This window comes from Rhinopithecus bieti, unplaced genomic scaffold (genome assembly GCF_001698545.2).
Source record: "Rhinopithecus bieti isolate Rb0 unplaced genomic scaffold, ASM169854v2 scaffold_34397, whole genome shotgun sequence".
NCBI lineage: Eukaryota > Metazoa > Chordata > Mammalia > Primates > Cercopithecidae > Rhinopithecus > Rhinopithecus bieti.
In genome coordinates, this window is record NW_016814574.1 from 32,257 (window position 1) to 57,594 (window position 25,338).

The following is a 25,338-nucleotide window of genomic DNA, read 5'->3' on the forward strand; positions in this document are numbered from 1 at the left end:
GTAAGCTAAGATTGCACCACTGTACTCCAGCCTGGGCGACAGAGCGAGACTCTGCCAAAAAGAAAAAAAAAAAGGAAGATGCTATCTCTCATCGAGAGGTGGTCTGTATCCCCTCCTTTTGAATTTGGGATGGCCTTGTGACTCATCTTGGCCAACAGGATGCATAAGTGGCATTGTGTGACTTGAAGCTGGGCTATGGAGAAGCCCCCTACAAGCATCCATGTCTGCTTTCTTGGAACACACTCATTGCCGGGTGAAGGAGTCCAGCCTAGCTTCCTTGAAGATGAATATTCAAATAGAGAGGCCCAGCATGCAAGCTAAGCCCAGTCCTCCATCAACCTGCCAGTTGACTGCAGCCACATGAATGACCATAGGCAAGCCCAGCAGCAGTATCCAACCAACACACAAAACCCTAAGAAATAATAAATCATTGCTGTTTTAAGCCTTAAATTTTGGAGTGGTTATGCAACAAAGGCTGAGATAGGGGTGGGGTGCTATTATACCAAACAAGAAACTAAACATGTGGTATCAGGTAACTATTAGAAACTGGAGAGAGGATGACCCATGTTCTGTAGGAGAGGAAAAATCGGTAAAACTGTTACCCATCATAACTCAGAAGGTTAAGAAATCCACGTAATAAATTTGTGAGTCTGGCAAAGGGGATTTAAAAGCAAAATTTGGGAAAAATGTTTTTGTTTTTTTTTTTTTTTTTTTTTAGCTGTGTATGATGCAGCATGGAAAGAAAAAGATAAACAAAAGAATTGTTCAGTTTGCAAGTCAAATTTAGAGAAAATATAGAAGAGCTACGGTGTTCTAGATCAGCAAAGAAAACTGTTTAGTATTTCTAATATCTCCAATCGGCAAAATATCATCAAAATAAGAGATGACGAAAGCTAAATCAAAGATGTGGCTGGTGGTAAGATCTTTTGTTAAGTACATAAAAAATTGCTCTTTAGAAACATAAAAAAGAAAAAAATGCTCCATCCTTTACCCTGCCTTATCTCATCTCAAAGTGAGTTTATGAACAGTGTATTAGTTATTCTTATTAGCATAACAAATGGTCCCCAAACTTAGCAGCTCAAAACAGTAATTGTTTATCTCACAGTTTCTGAGAGTCAGGAATCCAGCAGTGACTTAGTTGGGCAATTATGACTCAGAGCCTTCATGCGGTGGTAGTCAAGCCAGGGCTAAGTTTATGAAGACTTGTCAAGGGTTGAAGCATCTACTTCCATGTTGACTCATATGTCTACTGGAAGGAGGCTTCAGTTCCAAACGATGTAGGCCTCTCTGTAAAGCTGTTCATGACATGGCTTATGAGCCATGACATTAGAGCGAATAATATCAGATAAAGCACCCAAGATGGAAATCAGTTTTTCATAACCTATTCTTGGAAGTGACATCCCATAACTTCTCCTGCATGCTTCTAAACTCACAGTCCAACCATAGAACAATGTGAAAGGGAATTAGAGGGATAGCAAGAATCACTGGGGGCCATCTGGGAGGCTGGATATCACAAGCGAATAATAATCCATCCGCAGTCACACATCTCTCTAGATGCAAAGAGCTAGTGTGTCTCCTACATCAGTTAGCCTTCTAGGTTGTAAGCAACAGCAGCTGCTCTAGCTAATTTAAGTAGAAAAGGAACTCAATGAAAGGATCTTAGGTTCTCACAGAACTAAAAGGAAATCTTACAAACAAGGCTCAGAAATAGTCAGGATATTAGACGACTGATTAAAGTTATATTTGATAAATGAAAAGATTACATTTATAATATTTTGCATTTGTTTAGATACTATGTTATTATAAGAAGTACATTAAACAATCACAGCCCGTGGGATGTAATCAAAATGCAAATTTATTTTTGTTTTCCATTCTCTCTTTACATTTTATCCACTGGAAAAGTTTTCTCTGCTTTTAGATAACAATCCCTAGCAGACCTGAGGATTTTCTGATCATGCTTAAGAAATAAGCCTCAAAATCACTTAATATTGTAAAACATAATCTTGATTTAGAAATTTAAATGTCCAGCCCAAAATATTAATCAATACTTCAGTCTTCAAAAATGAGAATTATCCTGCATCTGTCCTCCACCAGTCCGTGCATTTATTTTCTATTGTTGCTATAACAAATTACCACTAACGTAATGGCTTACAACCCACAAATGTATCATCTTACAGTTCTAGAGGTCAGCAGTCCCAGATGGGTCTCATCGGGCTAAAATGAAGGTGTTGGTAGGACGACATTTCTTCCTGGAGACTCTAGGAGACTGGTTCCTTGCCTTTTCCAGCGTCTAAAGGCCGCCTGCATTAGTTGGCTCACAGTGCCCTTCCTCCATCTTCAAAGTCAGCAATAATGGACTCAGTCCTCACTCCAGCCTTCTCTTCTGCCTCCCTCTTCCACTTTTAAGAAACCCCATGATTACACTGAGTGCACGTGGATAACCCAGGATACTGTCCCTGTTTTAAGATCAGCTGATCAGCAAACTGAATTCTATCTGGAATCTTAATTCCCCTTTTCCATGTAAAGTTACATTTTTACAGTTTCCAAGGATTAGGACATAGACATCTTTGTGTGTTTGGTGGTCGTGGGACGGGAGTCACTATTCTGCTTACACAGCCTATAACACAGCAGCCAATCACAGGACAACCACTGGTAAGGATTAACACAATGTGGTGGGATCATGATACAGCAGTAAGGGAAGTAGCACCACCTGGCAGTGGTGGCTAGTTAAGATGATTCCCTATTTATTAAACCTATGTTGAAGGAAGAGGCTAAAAGCCTACCAAGTGGAGTTATACTGAAAAAGTAAACAATCTGCTTATTTATTTCTGCCTTCAGAGAATCACTTGACTATACTGCCCAGCCACGACCCCATTAATGGTACTTGGAGTACCAAATGTAAAGAGGCTAAAACCTCACTCATTGGAAATATGAAACCACAGCAAAGGTTTTAAATGCAACCCATTTAACTAGCAAAATGAAAATTGGTCTTGTTCCCCCAAAATAGACAACACCCTCATGAAGAAATAAACACTTCTTGCTGGTACCTATTGATATTAAATACCTCGTTTTATTTGAAAATGCTACCAACCCTGAAACCACCCAGCTGAGGGTTGTCTGACAGCAGCAGCTGCGGGGAGCTAAAAATTATGAAAGTAAATTTATAGTTTTGATTACTGGGATTGGCCAACATTGGGTTATCTGGTTTGAAAAACTGTGTGTAATACATACATACAACAAATTCCTTATTTTGAAAAAAGTACATAATTTGTATTAGTAAAAAAAAAAAAATAGCTTCTTGCTAAATAGCAACACAAAAGCATGTGAAAATATAAATCTCACTGCTAAGGGTAAATACATAGACAAATACAGAATAATGTAATATTGTAATGGTGGTGCATAAATCACTTTTAACCCTAGCATAAAAGACAAAAGTATTAAGAATATAACCACAAAATATTGGTTAATGGATACACAATATAAAAAGCGAATTCTGACATCAATAACAAAGTGGGGAATGGGAGAGTAAAAGTGTAGTTTTTGTATGTGATTGAAGTTATCAGCTCAAAATAGACTGGTACAATTCTAAGGAGGGTTATGCAAGCTTCACAGTAAATACAAAGAAAAATCTTCAGCAGATACAAAAAAGAGAACAGAATCAGAATATATGACCATAAAAAATAATCAAATCACAAAGACAGCAAGAGGAGAAGAGAGGAACAAAAGAACCACAAAACAGAAACCAATGAACAAAAATGGCAGTAGTAAGTTTTTACCAATCAATCATTTCTTTAAATGTAATTCACCAATCAAAGATATAGAGTAGCTGAATGGATTAAAAAGCAAGATCTAATTACAGGATGTCTACAAAATACTTTAGATTTAAGGACATACAGAGGCTGAAAGTGAAGGGATGAAACAAGATATGTCATGCAAATGGTCACCAAAACAGAGCATAAGCAGCTTTTCTTATATTAGACAAAAGACTTTAAGTCAAAACTGTCACAAGAGACAAAGAAGATCATTACATAATGATAAAAGGGTCAATTCAACAGGAAGACATAACAATTATTTTGAATAACACCATAGGCCAAATGGACCTAACAGACATGTACAGAACCTTCTACCTAACAGCAGCAGAATATACATTCCTCTTAACTGCACATGAAACATTCTCCAAGATAGATTACATGCAAGGTCACGAAACAAGTTCTAACAAATTTAAGACGACTGAAATAATTTCAATTATCTTTTTTGACTACAAAGAAATGAAGCTGGAAATCAATAAAAGAAAAATGGAAAAATTCACAAATACATGGAAATTAAACAATATATTCAACCATTGGGTCAAAGAGGAAATTTTAAAAATTAGAAGATATCGTGAGACAAACAAAAACACAATGCATGCCAAAACTTATGGGAGGCGGCAAAAGCAGTGCTAAAATGGAAGTTTATAGTGATAAATGTCTACATTAAAAAAGATCTCCAACAACTTAACATTATACTTCAAGGAACTAGAAAAAGAGCCCAAAACTAGCAGAAAGAAGGAAATGATAAAGATTAGAGCAGAAATAAATGAAGACCAGAAAGCAAAAGAAAAATCGACAAACTGAAGTTTGTTTTTTTGAAAAGATAATCAAAATCAACAAACCCTTAACTGGGAAAAAATAAAATAAAATCAGAAGTAGGAGATATAACCAATGCCATATAAATTTTTAAAAGGAACTAAAATGAACGATTATATGTCAACACACTGGACAACCTAGAAGAAATGAATAAATTCCTAGAAACATACAAGCTACCAAGATTGAATCAAGAAGAAATAGAAAGCCTGAACAGATCAATAACAAATAAGGAGACTGAATCAGTAACTTAAAACCTTCAATCAAAGAAAAGCCCAGGAACCAAATGGAAGAAGAAACCAGTGAAACAGAGGCAGTGAAAAAAGGCAACTGGAGCGTACTTTCCAAGAAGTTGCACACAATGAGATAGCTGAGGAAGGGCCAAATTACTTAGGGTGGCCGGGTGCCCTGGCTCACACTTCCAATCCCAGCTCTTTGGGAGGCCAAGGTGGAAAGACAGTTCAAGGCCAGAAGTTTGAGACAAGCCTGGGGAACATATTGAGTCCCTGTGTCTACAAAAAATTTAAAAAATAGCCAGGCATGGTGGTGCTTGCCTGTACTCCCAGCTACTTAGGAAGCTAATGTAGAATCACTTGACCCCATGAGATCAAGCTGCAGTGAACTGTGATCACACCACTGTATTCCAGCCTGGGCAACAAAGTGAGACCCTGTCTCTAAAAATAAAGTAAAATAAACTTAGTGCATTATGACCCATGTTAAGGATTTTCTCTTTATCCTAAAGCCATTAAGGGATCTTAATCAGGTTTTTGATACAATCAATATTTTGCATTTTGAATAAATCATTCTATTGTGTGAATAGGTTAAGAATGGTGCTGTGGGACAGAAGAGCAGATGTAAGAGCTAATATTTGAAGATTTAAGTGTTTGGGTCTGGGGAGTGAGGAAGTGGGGTGAAGATGAACAAGATTAAAAATTAAATAAAGAAGAATGAGGCCATAAGGGGAAAGGAAAGGAAAAGAACAGCTGGAGTTAGAAGAAGGTGCTTTGCCATGCAGACTACAGAAAGAGAGGTCTGAAAAAAATAACCTACCTGGAATCCTGCTGCACATAGAAACTATGCACTGGATTTAGGAACAGAAAGCAGGGGCACAGTGACCCACAGACAACAGCTCCCTTACAGCAGCATACATCTACTTCACCATCCAGCTGCTGTTGCACACTTGTTTTCTCCACAGGAACCTATCTCCAAGATCTTATTTGTGGCCTCCGAGATGCCTCTAAGATCCAAACTCATTGGCAGAATGTCAATTATCCATTTGTTCATGTGTTCATTCTATTGACCACGCTTAGTCACCAGATGCAGGGCATTAGAAAGACAACAAAACATGTCTACAAAATATTAATACCACATAAAGCACAATCTCTGCCCTCAAGTCTATCATCAATGGTGTGAGCAATTCAAGGCCAAACAAAACATATACCAGTGGTGTGGAAAAAGAGGAAAGAGCTCATTCCGATGGCAGGGATTACCCACATGTGAAGGAATTATAGTTCATTGGCATGCTGTATGTCAAACTGTATGGAAATAAACTGTATGGAAATCAGGAGGGATGAGGGTCCAGCTGCTGGCAGTTCTCAGGAGAGAAATGACTGGCAAGGAAGAGAAACTGAGGGTACTGCCCACACTCACTAGGCAGTAGGAATGGTGGGTCACTCTAAACTTGAGTGATGTGTTGGGACACTGGGCCACAGTGGACAGGTACCTGTGAGGCCCTACTGTGTAGTTTGTTTCTCCCCAGGTTTTCCCTTCATAAGTAGGGAGGTCCAGTGGGGAAAGTCTCCATAAGGTCACTTCTGCTCGAGTGGCTCTCAGCCCCTGCATATTCCATAGCCTAAAGAAAGTCTCCAATTTCCAGCTCTTGAGGGGCATCCATCTACTTGTGAAAATTTTTCAGGTTGGATGACCTCCAAGATGAGCTTCTTCCCATGTGTCCGGCAGGGAGCATATGCATCCCCTTCTCTTCCTCCTTGATGTTTGGGTTTGCACTCCCTCTTCTTCACAAGACAGCCCTTTCCTTCCTCCAGCTGCACTGCTGTCCGGCCTGGACTCTCAGACTACCCAGACACATGCCTTCTGTCACCTACACACCTCTCTTGGCTACAGGATCAGCCATAGTTGTCCTTTGTGCTTCTTCCTCAAACATAGTCTAACTACAGAGTATAAGCCATCTCTTTACTTATTGATTTTGCAGCCTTTCTTGCTAGCAGACTGCCTAGAAAGTTCCCAACCCACCCAGGCAGCATTTGTACGGCAGTTTCAATGGAGAGAGTAAGGTGGGACAGAAAAGATTGCTATTTAAGGCTCAATTGGAATAATTTTTAATGCATGAAACATTCATGCATACACACACATGCACATACATGGTCCTAAGACATGGCCAAGTTTCCCTTTTATGCCTGGATTATTCAGTCTCCCTTGCTAAACAGCAAACTGTACTATAATTCATTATATTACTTAATGACAATTTAAAATAACTTTTCTTAGGAATTTTCACTGATTAACAATGTAATGGGTCTTATCATCATGCAAGTATGTACTCCATGACCCTTCAGTCAATAATGGACTACAATAAATGACAGTGGACCCATAAGTGAATGGAGCTGGAGAATTCCTATCACCTAGTACTTACTATACTTGTTATTTCAGTGCATACTCCTACTTATTTAAAAAGTTAACTGTGAAACAGCCTCTGGCAGGTCCTTCAGTAGGTGTTCCAGAAGGAGGCATTGCTACATAGGAGATGACCACTCCATACATGTTATTGCCCCTGAAGTCCTTCCAGTGGGACAAGATGTGGAAGTGGAAGACAGGGATATCGGTGATCCTGACTCTGTGTAGGCCTACACTAATGTGTCTGTGTCTTAGTCGCTAACGAAGTTAAAAAAGTAAACACATTTTAAAAATAGACAAAAGCTCATAGAACAAGGATATTAAAAGGAAAATGTTTTGTACAGCTGTACAATGTGATTTAAGCTAATTGTTATTACAAGAGCTAAAAAGTTAAAAGTTCACAAAAAGTTACAGTAAGCTAAGATTACTGAAGAAAATTGTTTTATAAATTTAGTGTAGCCTAAGTGTACAGTTTTATAAAGTCTACAGTAGTGTGCAACAATGTCCTAAACATTCATGTTCACTCACCACTCAAAGCAGCTTTCAGTCCTGCAAACTCCATTCATACATTTTTATCTTTTATATCACATTTCTAGTGTACCTTTTGTGTTTAGATACATAATTACTTACCATTGTGTTACAATTGCCTATAGTATTCAGTATAGTACAGTACATGCTGTACAGGTTTGTAGTCAAGGAACAATAGGCTATCCCATATAGCCTAGGTGTGTAGTAAGCTACACCATCTAGGTTTGTGTAAGTAGACTCTAGGATGTTCACACAATAACAAAACGCCCATGAAGCATTTATAAGAACATATCCATTATTGACACATGACCGTATTACCAGTCCAGTTTTGACCAGTAATAATTTGGTAGTAGACCCATCAGAAAATTGCACCATTTTAGTGATACCTTCCTTTCCTTCCAGGTCCTGCTGTGGTTGAACGCTCTGTCCCTTTCCAGAGCTCTGACACCCTTGTGCAGACCTCCTAGTTCATGAGATGGGCTCTCACTCCCTACTTCTCTCCATGTATTAGCTGTTCCTGATAAGCCCTGGTTACCCTCCCAGACCTACAGTCCACTGTGCTTCAGGTCCCCAGATGTCAGGAAAACATATTGATGGGTTATTATCAACTGCTTAAAGCACCTCCACATTTCAGAAAACATTTCACACAGAAGAGTTCAGAATCCTGGGAATCAGTCTGCATTTTATTTTATAGTACATTCATATAAGTTCCTGCATTTCCAAGGTAACCAGGTCACATTCAGGTTAGCACTGCTGGTAACAAAATCATACAACTACCCTGGCTTCAAAAACAAGATAGGGTGATGCACATTAATACCTCTTTCCCTTTAATACTGCAGAAGACAATACATCACAAAATAAAATCTCAAAAATCACATGCCTTTTACAATCCAGTGTGAAGGCATACTATTTATGTTAAAATTAGACCATGTGGAACATGAGAATAAAGAGTTTGAAAGCTCTCTAAAATTTCTCCCAATGCCATCTTTCGCTTCTAATGCCAGTTGGCACATTCAGCTTCAATGCCTTGGGAAGGGAGGGGCAGAGGAAAGCAGGGGGTCACAGAACTCCAAAACTCATGGTTTTCCAGGCTACTTCTATAGAGATTACTTAACCTAAAATTCTAAAGAGTTAATATGCATGAGGGATGGTAATACAGGAAGCACCTGAAAAAAATTCCTCCAGTCACTGATGGGAAATTTAAGCTGTGAATTTTTGTGAATTTTCAATTTCACAGAAAGGAAAATCTGTATCACATCTAGTAATATGTTAAGTTCTGAAGGTAACATTTTCATTTTGTTGAATAAAAACCCTATGATCCATGTTCTGGTCTTGAACCAGGTCAGAAAAACACTGTAATCTCCATCTGTAATATTTCCTATAGGCCACCTAAGAGTGCAGCCACCCCAACCGTTGAAAATTTTGAGAAGTCAAACTGAGCTATAATAAAGACACAAACAAATCAGGTAGGAGAAAATTCAAAGATGTGAGAAAGCAAGAAGTTAGATTTGTTTGGGTCTTTTTCCTAGATTAAAAAAAAAAATGTATCATTATAAAATGCTTTGGACCCTGGTCCAACACAGCTGGAATGATAAGTTATTTAAAATACAAGTCCCCATCCAGAAAGACAGTGTGCTTATGTAGCACCTTTCTCTTAGAAGTTCAATGTGCTTTAGGTATGATTATCAATTAATTGCATAATTACATTATTCAGAATATACTCCGACTTACTGCTAACTCCAGTGACTAAAGAGCCCCTGCCACTTGCTGCCAAGAGATTGAGTCCTGAACTTAGAAGGTTAGGAGTGAAATTGTTATGCATATTTGTTGACCCCAAAAGAAATACCACCCCTTTTCAAGGCAGAAAAAAATGAGAGAAGAGGGAGTAAGACACTTCTTTAAAAAGCCACAAAACATCTTATGAAAAACCAGAGCCAGTGCATATTTTATAATACAACCCCTGAAAAAAGGCCCCCAGCAGCAGGGTGAGCAGAGGGAGCAGTGAAGATTTTGAAACCAGAGTGACTTGCAGTAACTGCCTAACAATAAATTCACAGAGTAAAACGCAGAATAGTCGACATATAACCAAGGTTTATGTTGTATCTAGAAATGTTTTATGCTTTAAAAAAAATTGCAATGCACTCCAAAAATTTTTTTCTGATAATTCATGTACAACAGAAGGCACTGTTATCCGCATAAATCCATTGATTCTGCATGGCAAAAACCTGAGACGTGCAAGTCGATCCAATCCTCTAAAACGACCTTGGGCATTCAGCCTTTGGAACACATGGTTTGTCCTTTTCAGTTCAATGATTGTTTTTCTTTCATTTCATACTTACAGTAGCTGTTTAAAATATATATTTCAGGGTGACAAAGGTCAAAGGGGAAAGAGTAGATAAAAGTGCTGCCTAATGCCAGATGGTAGCGGGTACAGCAGGAGGGCCCTGAAAGCAGCCCCCTCATTTCATCCCCTTGACCCTCACACTCCTTTTGTGAAATAAAATGCAGTGATGACAATCGGTCAGCTGATGTTCTTTCCTTCAGTTGTTGCTGGGCACAGTCCCAAAGTTAAATGCGGAGAGGACTCCTTTGTTTTCAAAGGTGAAGCCTCCCTGTTGTTCAATCTTCTTCTTTGCTTCTAGCATTTTTCAAAAGAAAAGGGGAGAAGAAAAAAAAAAAAAGAATGCTTAAGGTGACAAAGTTGGAGATGACTCAAAGGAGCCAGATTGTTTATATGCTTAGAACTGTGAAAGAATGTGACTCGTAGTGTTAGTTATTCTGCCAAAGAAGAACTAAGAATAACAGACCCATGTCAATAAGGTGGTATGTTCACTATTATTGGAATATCTGCAAAAAAACGAGTAAAAACAAAACACATCTATCTCAGCGTTGGATTCTACTTCACTGTCTCTACTGCTGAAAGGGGGCCCAGATTTCTCATAGCAGGAGGGCTGATTGAGAATCTGCACAGAACTGAAGATCTAAGTCCATGCAGAAGAACCAGCATTCTAAACTCTAGATGTCTAGTTTGCAATGTTTCCTACTAAAATTTTTTTGTAACTACAAAATCGTTTCCAACGACAATCTACAAGTAACTATAATAATCAACACAAAATAATTCCTCCAGCTTAAAAACTGAAAATTAACAACAAGAAACAATGTCAAATAAAGCCCAACAATGAGAAATGGAGGGCATTCCATTTGCAGGAATACAAGCTCCTAGGAAGAATTCATCAAGTGCCTTTGGCCCACGGCTGAAATGTTTAGGGGAGTGATTCAGCTGATTAAGTTTCCCTCAGCAAGACTTATCCCAACCCTTACTTTGTACCTTTACTTCCAACATACGATATGAATGTGAATGAGAACACCACTAGGAGATACATATTAACGTGCAGGTTTTTGCAAAGTTAAAACATCATGAGTGATTAAAACAATCATACAATAATGACAATTCCTTCTTATCTTCAAGGGTGAGTCTCTAACAATTTTAAAAACAGTGTTTAGGTGCCACCTGGCTCATCAAATAAGGCTGACTGTTGGCACTGTGACACATGCACTCCACTCTGGAGGTTACTCTGGCTGACCTGCCACCGTCCGTCGGTGCTCTGCCAGTGTGTACACCTCCTGCAGTGCCGTCCTCTGATCCTCGCTGAGTGGTGCCATCAGAAGCTGGTACCAGGCAGCATCTCGACTCTGCACAGCTGTTGCAATTGGGAAGGAAAAGACAGGAGGGTACAGTGACTATTAATTTAGAGAACAAGTAGTAGTAACATGATCAAATTACAAAGAAATTATCCCAGACAGTAACAAAGAGTACAGTACTACAACACACACAAGGTAATGAAACTTATGCCAACAAAGGATTATTTCTGAGTACCCACTTCGGACCCAGCTATGTGGGATATCAAAGGAAGGTAACAATATTGCAAATCTCTAGTCTGCCTAGTTCTCTGTCTCCTTTGCTGTCTTCTATGGATGTTCTCTAAAATCCAGAACACCTATACTCACTCATTACCATTTTCCTCTGGAATTTTCATATTACCTGCTTCAACATTGCTACCACCCCAAGGACTCAAATCTGTACCTCTAGCAAAAACCTTCCCCTAAGCCTCCTGGACTGTTCCATTTGAATAGCTCATCTCAAACTCAACACAACTAAAACCAAATGTAACAATTTCCTCCCAAACCTTCTCTCTCTCCATTTATCTCACCAGTTCTATTAGTCTCCCAGTCAACTACTGTCCATCTTTAACATCTCTGAGCATGCCCTCTCCACACCCAAAGCTCTGCTTCTTTCTTACTGTCTTTCATCTATATGCTGCTTTCCATCAAATGTCACCCTCCCCATTCCAGGTCTCTATACATCTAAATTAATAAAGTGATCTCCTAACATTTGGCTCCCACATCTAGTCCTTTCCAGTTTTTTCTGCATATAATCCATCACTGGATAACTCCCCTGAAGTGAATTACCACATCTACAAGGTCACCGCCTCAGAACACAACTTTCAACACTACTCCAATGGGCAACGGGATGGACCACCTCAGTCCAGAATTCAAGGCCACTATAACCCAGTCCAACTTTATTCCTTCAGTATTTAAGCAGTGGCTGCTACATGCTGGTTTAAAGCTGCTTGTCACTTGAGAAGCATCTTTAAAAATACATCTCCTGAGATCCTACTCAAGACCTAAAAGCTTTCTTGGTGATTATGACACACCCATGTCTGGAACTACACTAGGGCACACCTTCCATATTTCCATCTCCACGTTTATGCTGTTATATTTGCCATGCTTTGGAATATAGTTTCCTGTGCTCTCTGCCTCCAATTCCTGTGAATTTCAATAAACACATCTAGGCAGTTTTTTCTTCATTAATGTTATTTGTAGCAACACTACAAAATTGTTACTAATATTGCCTTATTAGTAACAACATTTACACATAAGGATGTTCATTTTAATAACCTTCATAATGGTAAAAACATTGGAAACAATCTTAAATGTCCCACAGTGGAACTAAATTACAATATAACTACGGAAATACTATGTAACCATAAAACAAATAATCTATATTAATGAGATTTAAAATAATTTATTTGATTAATAATTTTCTAAATAGCCTCATTGGCTTGTTTTTATTCTGTAAATTTTCCATTTCCATTTTTCTACTAGGTTACCGGTCTTACGCATTTGAGGATGGTCTCTGTACACTGTGTACATTATGCCTATTATGCATATGTGGCAAATATTTTCTCCCCCCAATCATTTATGAGTCCTGTAACTGTAATTAAACTGTCCTTTGTTGTAAAAAATTGGCAAATTACTTACATAGTAAAAAGTGACTTATGCTAGCAATTGCATTCTACAGATTGTGAATAACTAATAGGTTGTTAGCTACAATTTTTAAGCAACACATGCCTGAAGCACTTCATTCTTTGCTATAAAAATGTTTGCCCATTTATGCCTAAAGGATGAACAATATACACAGATACTCCATATATTATTTTTGCAAGGATAACCTACAGGCTTACCCTGCTACTTCTCAATGATGAAAGTTGCTAGGATTGGGGGATAGGTGTTCATTATTTTAGTTTCTATCATTTCATATATGTTTGTTTGGGGATTTCTATCATAAGGAATAAACACAAAATTTTTTCAAAGAATCTAGACCAATCTTGGGCAGATATCAAAACAGGAAGAAACAAAGAAAGTTTAGAAAAAAAAAACATCAGAAGATGTGGCGAATAAAGACATACTTATCAGAGCTTGTGTAAAAAACTGATATTCATCCACACTATTGTCAAGGTCAAGTGGAGTACTGAACCCCTCAAGCGCGGTTTCTTCCAATACTTCTTCATCCCAATCATCGTCTTCCTCCTCCTCATCTTCGCCTCTTCCATTATTTGATTGCATCGCTTGAGCAGTTACATTCGTCTCCTCTTCATCACTTGAAATCTCCTCTGTGAACCCATTAATTATTTTAAAAGAATCAAAACACATATGGACAAAATATAAAATTTCACGACAAAAACCAAAGACTATAAAACTACACTCTGGAAAGGAAAAAAATCTTCCACAAAATTTTAATAAAATAAATCTTATCTCTGGTGTAAAGAGGAGAATAAAAAAATAAAATAAAAAATAAAATAAATAAACTTTATCTTTACTGTAGAGTTTGCTAAGTTGAGAATGTCCTTATCCTCCTCACTGAAAACAAGTTCCCTAAACCTGTTATCCAGATGAACATTACTACTATTAGGCTATGCACGTTCACTAATACAAGAATATTATTCAATTGCAGATTTCAAAATTACCTCTGTTTAAAACAAAAGTGACTGTACAATCTGTGCATGTGTTTTAAACAATGGCTTCCTATTGAGAATTCAGTCCCCTTAATTAACTGAGTTGATTATAAACTGCTTAGAAATGCCCAAATGAGATCATTTCTGCTAGTAGAAACAGTAAAAATACAGATCCAGCCATCCCACTTCAGGGTATATATTTAAAATATTTGAAATCAGTATGTAGAACAGATGTCAGCAGCCCTGTGTTCACTGCAGCATTATCAGCATTATTCACAATAGCCAAGTTACAGAATCAACCTAAGTCAACAACAGATGAATAAAGAAAATGTGGATTCTTTAAAATGAAACACTATTCAGCTTTTAAAAAGGTAATTCTGGGCTGGGCGCGGTGGCTCAAGCCTGTAATCCCAGCACTTTGGGAGGCCGAGACGGGTGGATCACAAGGTCAGGAGATCGAGACCATCCTCGCTAATATGGTGAAACCCCGTCTCTATTAAAAAAATACAAAAAAAAAAAAACTATCCGGGAGAGGTGGCCGGCGCCTGTAGTCCCAGCTACTTGGGAGGGCTACTTGGGAAGGCTGAGGAAGAGAATGGCCGTAAACCCGGGGGGCGGAGCTTGCAGTGAGCTGAGATCCAGCCACTGCACTCCAGCCTGGCGACAGTAGCCCAAGACTCCGTCTCAAAAAAAAAAAAAAAAAAAAAAGGTAATTCTGTCATTTCCAACAACATGGATGAACCTGGACATTATAATAAGCAAAATAAGCCAGGCACAGAAAGACACATACTGCCTGTTCTCACTTATACATAGAATCTAAAACAATCAAACTCAGAGAAGTAGAAAGTAGAATGGTGGCTACCAGAGGCTGGAGGTGGTGGGAATGAGGGAATGTTAGTAAAAGGGTACAAAGTCTCAGACAGGAAGAATTAGGTTTTTGTTTTGTTTTGTTTTGTTTTTGGTATCTATTGTACAGCATGGTGAATAGAGTTAATAGTATATCGTACATTTCAAAATTGGCAAGATTGTAAATTTCAAATGTTCCCACCATTAAAAAGGGTATTTAAGGTGATGGATATATTAGTTTGATTTAATCATTCCACATTATATTCACAAATCATAACATCACTTCGTGCTCCACAAATATATAATTTGATAATTTATAATAAAAAGAAATAGCAAAATGTAAAGAAAAATAGTTAGCTACATGTGGCTTGAAAAGTTAAAAACTTGAACTACATTATGTATCACCATGGATTCTGCATCTATTTTCAGTATCAATCTGTTCCTAGCAGTTAGATTGTAACTGAAATACTGGAACAGGAAGGCAGAACAAAAATCAAGATAAGAGAGAAATCCTGGAGTAAACCCAAACCAGGTAATATTAACCTAAAACTAGTTCTATTATACACATCATACTGAAGCAGGTAGATTTAGGAATAAGGCACTTAACCATAGTTTGGACCAAATACACAAAAAAATGCATGGCAAATTATAACTATTAATAAAAAAGACTGAGAAATACCTCCATGAGTTAACCATTCCATACTTTAGTAGGAAATACAAGAAAGTCTGGGATATTACTAGAAAATTTTCCCTCAAGCCATATAGTATAAGCCAATAAAGAGTTACCAAAACAAGAAATTAGAGATAACACACCTGAAAAAATAAAAGAATTCTACAACTGCTGACACATAGTTAGCTAAAAACAAAACAAAACTCACACATGCAACACTTCTAATAAAGAAGCATTTCTTCAAAAGACCTACATAGATTTTAGAAAAACAAATTAGAAGGTGTATTTTGTGCGGGGGAGTGGAGAAAGGGTAGTTTATAATCCCTGGTATATGAACAAACTGGAATGATGCCAGTTAAAAGTGTTTTAAATCTATACATCCTAAAATCACAGAATTTAGCATCAAAAATAGAGCTGTATGTGTACCAGGAAGAGTTCTGAACTTTCTCAGCTAATGAGGTCTCTGTTTTTAACCAGGAGAGGAAAAACTCCACCTGGAATTGGAGAATGCTACTTCCTACTCTCTAGCAAGTAGCTCTGCAATCTCATCATTAAACAAAACAAAGGTCTAATATTCAACTCTAACAATCTTACTCTGATTCTCAATTAAGTAAATCCACTTCATTCAGGTACTTTCCCTTAATTTATATTTAAATCACAATATATCTCTCAAATATAATGTTGATAATGAGTCACCTAAGAACCGTTACAAAAAAGAAAAAAAAAGGCACTCTCTACTAATCTGTGGTATTAACACTTCAGCTCTTAATCTAATGATTCATTTAACTCATGGCTGCTGTCTTGATGAGGCTGTTAGCACAAACAAGAACATTAGATACTAGATTGCTAACTTTTAGTCAAGACCATTTGATTGTTATAAATGTGTTTCCTAAAGTGTAACAATATCTATTAGGCTCCATAAAAAAAAATCACTGAGTACATTAGGTGTCAGAAGGTGCACAAATCTAAATTTATATCACATGATACAATTAATAGCAAGTCAACCAAGCCCAAAATATTTGTTATATGTGCAGCAGACCGAAGAATGTAAATCTGTTTAATGTCTCCATATAGAATAGTATTCAAATAAAGTGCATACACAAATCAAAATCAATTGCAACATTCATTTCAATTAGAAGACTTTACCATTTTCTTCCATATCAGCTTTCTCTGCTTTTGAACGATCTTCCCGGTTTACCAGTTGTCTAGTAGCACAGACCTGCTTTAGGCCAAGGAAAAGGAAAAGAATTGAGGGAACAATCTGTCCCACCACAGCATCTACTGCAGGAGGTCGATTTTGCAATTCCAGAAGGATACTCAGTCCTATTATACACATCTTCCGGTCATGATGCCTGCAAATTTTGAAGAAAAAAAAAATGTAGACATGAGAAGCGGAATAAAGAACAAATTCTGGAGAAACTACAAAAAGAAAAGTCCAAGGCATACTCTAAGGTTCATCTGTTGGTATTATACAGAAACATTCCCCATTTTGTACTGTATGAAACCCTATGTAAATCAAATTTTGTAAACCAATTATTTTCAAAGACCTATTGGGAGTCTGCAATTAACATGGTGAATCTTGCCACAATATCAATTTATAATTAATATAAATGTTATATATGGGCCTCGGCATAAGGAGTTTTAATAAAGCAGAAATACCTATATTTGACAGCATAAAAGTCCTATACAATGGGGGCGGGGGGAATAAAGAGTTTCTTAGACTCTTTCAACTTTGTAGATTGATCTACAAAGTTTCTCAGCACACATAATCTACCCAAACCCTAAGAGGTGAAAGATGGTTCAAAAACTCAGCATCTAGTAAGATAGTAAGCTGAACTTAATGTAAGTAGTCTACTAAAGTCCTATGCTATAAAATAGCATAAGAAAAAAATAAGGATAAGGAAAATTCAAAAAGAAAAAAGTTTGAACAGTAAACATTAAAAATTTTCTACTAAATGTTTCCTCTAAGTTGTTTAAAACTAAAAAATTAAGAATTAAAAGATAACATTGGCAAAACATTCTTAAAATTGTGTGAATAAAAAATTCACTTGCAGTGATTCAATTTGTTTAAAGTGAGAATAACATAACAAATCCAATAATGAATATTCTACAGGCTTCTGTTATTCTTCATTATTTGCATTTCTTGATTGATTCAAGTCACTAATGCCCAAGTACTATGCTATAACAGAACTGTGCTTGACCTGAAGACCTTCTCATCCATGCAGCCCCTAAATACGGACCACATGGATCACAGCAGAAAAGATGATTATCAAGCAGGGCTCTAAAGAATCCGAGGAAGCACAACCCAAGGACTCCCAGTCTACACAATAGCAGGGAAATTGCTTCCAGTGCTAATAAAGACATAAGAGGACCAACTGCTTAACTTTAAATGACCAAATCTCTACTCCCTAAATCTTTCTCAGAGATAACTTTAACAAACATACAAGAAAAAATCATAGACACATAGACACAAACAACCAACGCATTCTTATAAGATGGAGCCCAAAAGGATATTGAAATCTAAGAACAATTTTCTCAAAAGAAGACAATTCAATACAGCACAACAGCACACTGAAAAATGCTCATCATCACTCGCCATCAGAGAAGATGGACAAATCAAAACCACAATAGGATACATCATCCACCAGTTAAAATGGCAATGCGTTAAAAAAGTCAGGAACAACAGGTGCTGGAGAGGATGTGGAGAAATGAAACTTTTACACTGTTGTGGGAATTGTAAATCAAGTTCAAACCGATTCTATATTTTTTCTCAAAATATACGGATAACCATGTTAACTCAGCGATTCCTCAAGGATCCGAAGAATCTATGATTTACCAATTACGACCCAGCCATCCACTACTGGGTATATACGCGAAGCGATATAATCATGCTGCTATAAAGACACATGCACACGTAGTTTATGCGGCACTAATTCACAATAGCAAGACTGGATCACCAAATGTCCATCTATGAGATGACAAGAACTGGTATAAGAAAATGTGCACATTATATACATCCTAAATTAGGAATATTATGCAGAACCATAAAAAGGATGAGATTTTTGCGTCGCTTTGTAGGGAACATGGATGCAGCTTGGAAAACGCATCATTTAGCGAACTATCACAAGGAACAGAAAACCAAAACACCAAGCATGTTTCTCACTCATAGGTTGGGAACTTGAAACAAATGAGATTCACTTGGACTCGGGAACGGGAACATCACACACTGGGGCCCTATCATGGGGAGGGGGGACGGGGGGAGGGATGCTTGGGAGTTATACCTGATATAAATGAGAACTTGATGGGGCTGATAGTTGATGGGTTGCAGCACACACATGGCACAGTAATAACATTTAAACAAACCCACATGTTTATGCACATGTCCCTAATACCCAGAACTTAAAGTATAATAAAAAAAAGAAAAGAAAAAAAAAAAAAAGAAACTATGTTCTTCCCTTCAAGGTTTTAATAACAAATCTCAATCAGGGATAAATTCCAGTGTCCTGCAAGTAGAAAAATTAGAACACGCATAGCAGCTTGTAAATATGTTCCCCCACTGCTATCGCCCCATCCCAATCCAGGCCTCCATCTTCTCCTGCCTGTGGCAGCAATGTCTTAACTACTTTGGGGAGTCTGTTCCTCTCAGGAAATTTTTCTAAATGATCTCTCACAAAACAACACTATTCATTTCCAGTTAAATATTGGATAGTGTTTTAAAACAAATTAGACAGCTAGCTCAATTTCTAGCATAACACAATCACTAATCTATGTTGGGTGACCTGAGGTGGCCACATAACACTAGTTGGAATCTCATTCTTCCTATTTTTTTGAGACGGAGTCTTGCTCTGTCACCCAGGCTGGAGTGCAGCGGCATGATCTTGGCTCACTGCAAGCTCTGCTTCCCGGGTTCATGCCATTCTCCTGCCTCAGCCTCCCGAGTAACTGGGACTATAGGCACGCACCCGCCACCATGCCCGGCTAATTTTTTTTTTTTTTTTTTTTGTATTTTTTTAGTAGAGACGGGGTTTCACCGTGTTAGCCAGGATGGTCTCAATCTCCTGACCTCATGATCCACCCACTTCAGCCTCCCAAAGTGCTGGGATTACAGGCGTGAGCCACTGTGCCCGGACTCACTCTTCCTATTTTTGATAATTACGAGAGTGCTTCACATAAAACCAAATTCTCCTACTGGCGCAGCACCTGAGATACAAATAACAAGCCTTCTGACCCCACTTTTGAGAACAGGCATCCTTGAGATCTGCAAAGAGTTAAACATTCTGTGACATTACATTATATCTTTGCCAGAGAGGTACCTTCCTTAGAAATCCGACTCCATTTAGAATGTTTTTACCCACTGACACTTAATGATGGAACCCAGACAGACAATTAATTCTTGTTGCCTAGAGATACAATGATACACTCGGGTTAAAAAAAAAAAAAAACACCGGGTAAAAAAAAAAAAAAAAAAAAAAGGGCAGGAAAGGGCTACATCTAATTTTCAGAGCCTGCATTCTTTCCACTAGATTACCCTGCTGAAATGCATTCTTAATCCTCTAAAATTAAATATTGACAATACACTAAAAATAATTCCTAAGACATGAAAATTATCTTTGTACATGCTACTATATGCAAATATTAAAAAGCAAACTTTCCAGAAACAGAAAAGAAGTGTAAAACCCAAAAGACACATACCCAAGAAAACAATCTGTATCATTCATCCACTGATTTATAAACTGTACAGTGATAGGTCCAGGGTTGTGAGGCAACTGAATTCGTTCTAAAGTATGTAGCAGCAAATCAGGGTTGTAGTACAAGGCAGCAATTGCAACCTGAAGACACATGGTACGAAGCTCACTAGTTTTGACCCCTCGAGTTAATCTCTCCAAAACAAGTTGAACGAAGAGTGGAATGCACTAGAAGACAAAAAGAAAAAGAGAGTCAACCACACAGATAGCCCAAGTAACTTTTATAGAAAGCTGTATATTGGCAGAGTATTCTCAATAAATAAGACAGTCTTAATGGCAATGAGACTTTTGACTAAATCATTTTAGAGTTATTTAAAATATTTATAAAAACCTAGAGAGACTAACTAGACAAAAACACGTCCTATAGCAGTGCCAGAAAATCTCCTTCCTTCTTAAGTAAATTAAAGTCAGCTGAAGATTGTCCTGTAAGAGTCCACGCTCAAATGGTGTCAATAATCCCTATGTGGACACAGCCACTTGCACATCTAAGGTGAAATCACTGCATGCCATTTTCTTTGACAAATTAAATTGGAAAGAAATAAATGGGGCTGAAAATAATTATGATGTAATCAGATTGTTTTTGAGAAAGAAAATTCCTGTTGGTATAAGATGAAAAAGGCTGAAGAAAAAATGGTGGAGCCTGAACATTAAAATAATACCTGACTCCAATTCTAAGGTGCAATATTGATGAACTAATTTTACTAGAACTATTTCCCAATAGTTACTTTCAGTTAAAGGGGATGAGCTGAAATGATTTGTATAAAATAAAATCTGAGGTCTTACTATAAGCCCCTTTTTAAAATAAACTTTAAAAAAAATCAAGGTTTTGTGTAGAAATTTAAGAGTTATATTATTTTCTTTTTAGTAGGCCAAACTGCATATATATCTGGGTCAGCAGACTATTAGTCTGGTTTAGGATAACATATTGAATCAAAATACATGACTACACATACTTTTAAGACTATAAAGCTCTTTACAAAGATGAGATAACTAGTTTAACTCTATGTCTACTTATGCTGATACAACATATTCTGTGTTCTAATTTGAGATAACACATACAAGCTATATTAAAAATTATTACCATGGTCAAATAATTAGTTGTGGATAAATGCAGCCACAAGAAAATATAAATTAAGTTTGAAAAGCTCTTTTCAAGATGTTTTAAAACTAAAGCTTCAAAATTACAGCTGGATGGGAAAAATAAGTTCTGGTGTTCTATAGCACTATGAGATGACTATAGTTAACAGTAATGCATAGTTTCAAATAGCTAGGAGGAGGACATTGAATGTTCCCAACACAAAGAAATGATAAATGTTTGAGACAATGGATATGCTAATTACCCTGATCAGATCACTGCACATTGTATCAAAACATCACTATGTATTCTATAAACATACAATTGTATCAGTTTAAATAAATAGAAAATAAAGTTTCATTTTAACAAATATTTACTATTATACACAAAGCCATAAGAACATAAAGGAATTGTGAAGTTTTAGAACTAGTAAAAGAATTCCATTATATTAAAACAAAATCGATTATGGAGGCTGGTTGGACAACTACGTAAATGCACAATTAGAGCACTGTGCAGCTGCAGAAGGAATGCAGAATATCTCTATATGCTACTATGAAGTGATCTGCAGGATATGTTACTTAGTGTAGAAGGCAACACAGAAAATGTATAGTATGCTACCGTTTACCTAAGAAGGCAAGGTGAGAATATCTATTTTTCGTTTTTGTTTTGTTTTTTAATGAAAGGATGAACTAAAACTAGGGGAAGAAACAGAGGAGAAGAAGGGTAGAGGAACAGGGTGGAAGCTGGATTTCTCTGAATATACCTTGTCTTATAAATTAGACCTTAGAACTGTGTCTATGCTTTACATATCTGTTACCAAAAAATTAAGCTATTTCTTTTTCTGTTTGTTTTGGAGACAAAGTCTTGCTAGAGTGCAAGGCTAGAGTGCAAATTAAGCTATTTCTAAAAATTAAACTAAAATGAAATAAGTGAATCAACCAAATGAGGATTATTTTAATAACTTTAAATTTTAATTATTTGACTGTATTTTCACTGTATGTTGCTAGTGTATGAACATAGCTTAGAGATAAAAAGAACTACCAAAAAAACAAACAATAGTAACCCTTTCTTGGTAAGGTATAATTAGTCTGAGAGTAAATGTATCCATTCGTGGGATAAAGCAAGCAATTAATTAAGACGAGAACCAGAATTTTTGGTGTGGGAGATATAGAACAGTATCAAGTAGGTTAAGGATAAAGAATGTAGTCATGAATTTGAATTAGAAACATCTGTGTGTGGCCGGGCACGGTGGTTCACGACTGTAATCCCAGCGCTTTGGGAGGCTGAGGCAGGAGGATCACCCAAGGTCAGGAGTTTGAGACCTGCCTGGCCAACATGGTGAAACCCCATCTCTACTAAAAATATAAAACTTAGCCGGGTGTGGTGGCAGGTGCCTGTAATCCCAGCTACTCGGGAGGCTGAGGCAGGAGAATCACTTGAACCCAGGAGGCAGAGGTTGCAGTGCGCCGAGATCACACCATTTGCACTCCACTCCAGCCTGGAGTACAAGAGCGAGACTTCATCTCAAAAAAAAAAAAACAAAAAAACCTGTGTGTATTAGAGTATTAGAGACATAAAGATGGAAACAATAGACACGGGGACTCCAAAGAGGTAAAGGAGAGAGTGGGAGAGGGTTAAAAAATGACCTGTTGGGTACTGTGTTCACTATCTGGGCAACAGGTTCAACAGAAATCCAAACTTCAGCATCACACAATATATCCAGATAACAAACCTGCACATGTACCCCCCACATCTAAAATTTAAAAAAAAGAAAGATTTATCTGTGTACATTAATACTTTATTCACTAAAAAAGCCAAACAACATACTTCTTGGCTCTATTTTGTAGAAACACGGACCAATCCAATATCAATGAATATATATATATATATATATAGTGATATATTAGTTATATACATTAATATGCATTAGTATATATGTAGCTAATTATCAACTTATTAATATGACATAAATAGTATCTATTATATGCATATTATATATACACACACATATATTATACATATGTATATTTTAGATATGTATGTATAGCAATGAATATCCCTGTGCCCAGCTTGTAGTCTTGAATACCATTTCCCAGGCTAGGACAAGACATCTATAAGATAAGCCTGGAATATCTAGTCATACCAAGACAGCAAGGAAACTACCAAAGACTATTAAAATCAGGTTAAAAGGGCTCTTAAGACAAATTTAAGAGGCTCCCACTGGACAAAAATGAAACTATGTATACTTAAAATACACTGAAACATAAAGAGTAAATTTGGATCTATACATTCATAAGGATACTAAATATTTTTAAAAACCAAACAACATAATAGAACATTTTACTGATCATCTTTGGAGAATGCTAGGTAAGAAACTTATCTTGAATAATGGTAAATAAAGGGAAATACTCAAGCTGTTTCTCAGAGTAACCTGATAATTTATGAGAAAACATTTCTCTTTATAGGAATATTTCAGCTAATAAAGAAGAAATGACAGAATTAGAAGATCACCATCAGCAAAACTAACTTCATGAGAGACAGACCACCAGACATACTGTGCCTCCGAGTAAAATTACACACCATCACCCATGAAGCACATGAGCTGAGACTGCGCCATTAACACTAAATGTAATCACCAATTTACAGGAAATTTAGAGGAATGGCATGCCAATCAACACAGTCCTTCAGCTGTACTTGAGTGCACTGTAATGGTAACCTCACTAACGTAGCAATCACCTTAACTTTCGGATACACAAATTCTTGAATACTGCTATGGTCTCAATATAGTTTGTCCTCCCGAAACTCATGTTGAAATTTGATCCCCAATGTGGCAGGTTTTGGGAAGTGGGGTCTAGTGGGAAGTGTTTGAGTCATGGTAGTGGTCGGACCCCTCATGAATGCCTTGGGGCCATTCTCCTGTTCTGATGTAATGAGCGAGTTCTCACTATCATTCTGGCACAACTGAATTACTTTTTGTGGGAAAGAACTAGTTCCCATGACAGTAGGTTGTTATAAAGCAAGGTCACCCCTGGGTTTTGCCCCTTCGCATGTATCCACTTCCCCTTTGACCTTCCACCACATTGTGATACAGCACAGGCCATATCTTGCCAGCTTCTGGCATACAGAATGGATTCTAAAGGATTCTAAAGTCTTTGGGGTGGATTTATTCTATAGCCTTCTGAACCTCTCCCCAACCTATATTTCCATTATTAAATCCTATTGCTCAGAACCCTCCAAAATCCAGTAAACAGAACTAAATCCTTCTTTAGCCCCGCTCATGTCTTGTGCTTTACTACCTTCTTATTTTGTTAACATCATAATTTCTTTTCACCTCCACTATAACACCTAAAAAGTACATAATAACAAAGGGGGAAAAGAGCCTTCACCTGTCAGGGACAGGTGATAGTTCACACCTGTAATCCCAGAACGTTGGGAAGCTGAGGCAGGATCACTTGAAGCCAGGAGTTAGAGAGCGGCCTAAACCACACAGTGAGACCCTATCTCTACAAAAAATTTGAAAATTAGCTGGGCTTGGTGGCATATGCCTGCAGTCAGTCCTAGTTACTCAGGAGGTAAGATGGGAGTAGCTTGGGCCCAGGAATTTGAGGTTACAGTGAGATATGATTGCACCATTGCACTCCAGCCTAGGCAACAGAGTGAGATCCAATCTCCATAAAAAAAAATTTTAAATAAATATCAGTAACACTTTATGATTTTTTAGAAAGGTCATTTTTTTGTCACTAATACCCCAATAAAGCTTGGAGGTAGGGAGAAGTCATCCTCAAAAATAACGAAGATTTTGGTGGTAAGTAAATAAGAGGAAGCTCTATTGAGAGCAAAAAGATGGGCCAGCAGTTCACCAGAGATGGCCAAGAAAAGAGACAGTCAAAGCAAGCCCCCTTGGGTCCAAACAAACCTCAAAGAT

General features: G+C 37.4%; 1 protein-coding gene across 1 annotated transcript in view; it reads right to left on the reverse strand.

The window, feature by feature from the left end:
• Positions 1–8,436: 8,436 nt before the first annotated feature.
• IPO8 (importin 8) overlaps positions 8,437–25,338 on the reverse strand; it is a 68,667-nt gene continuing 51,765 nt past the window's right edge. The window contains exons 21-25 of the mRNA XM_017851473.1: positions 20,286–20,506; positions 16,740–16,945; positions 13,532–13,735; positions 11,366–11,482; positions 8,437–10,419 (exon numbers count right to left, since the gene is read on the reverse strand). Of these exons, the coding sequence (XP_017706962.1) occupies positions 10,322–10,419; positions 11,366–11,482; positions 13,532–13,735; positions 16,740–16,945; positions 20,286–20,506 (846 nt within the window). The 3' untranslated portion in view covers positions 8,437–10,321. The remainder of the gene's footprint in view (positions 10,420–11,365; positions 11,483–13,531; positions 13,736–16,739; positions 16,946–20,285; positions 20,507–25,338) is intronic.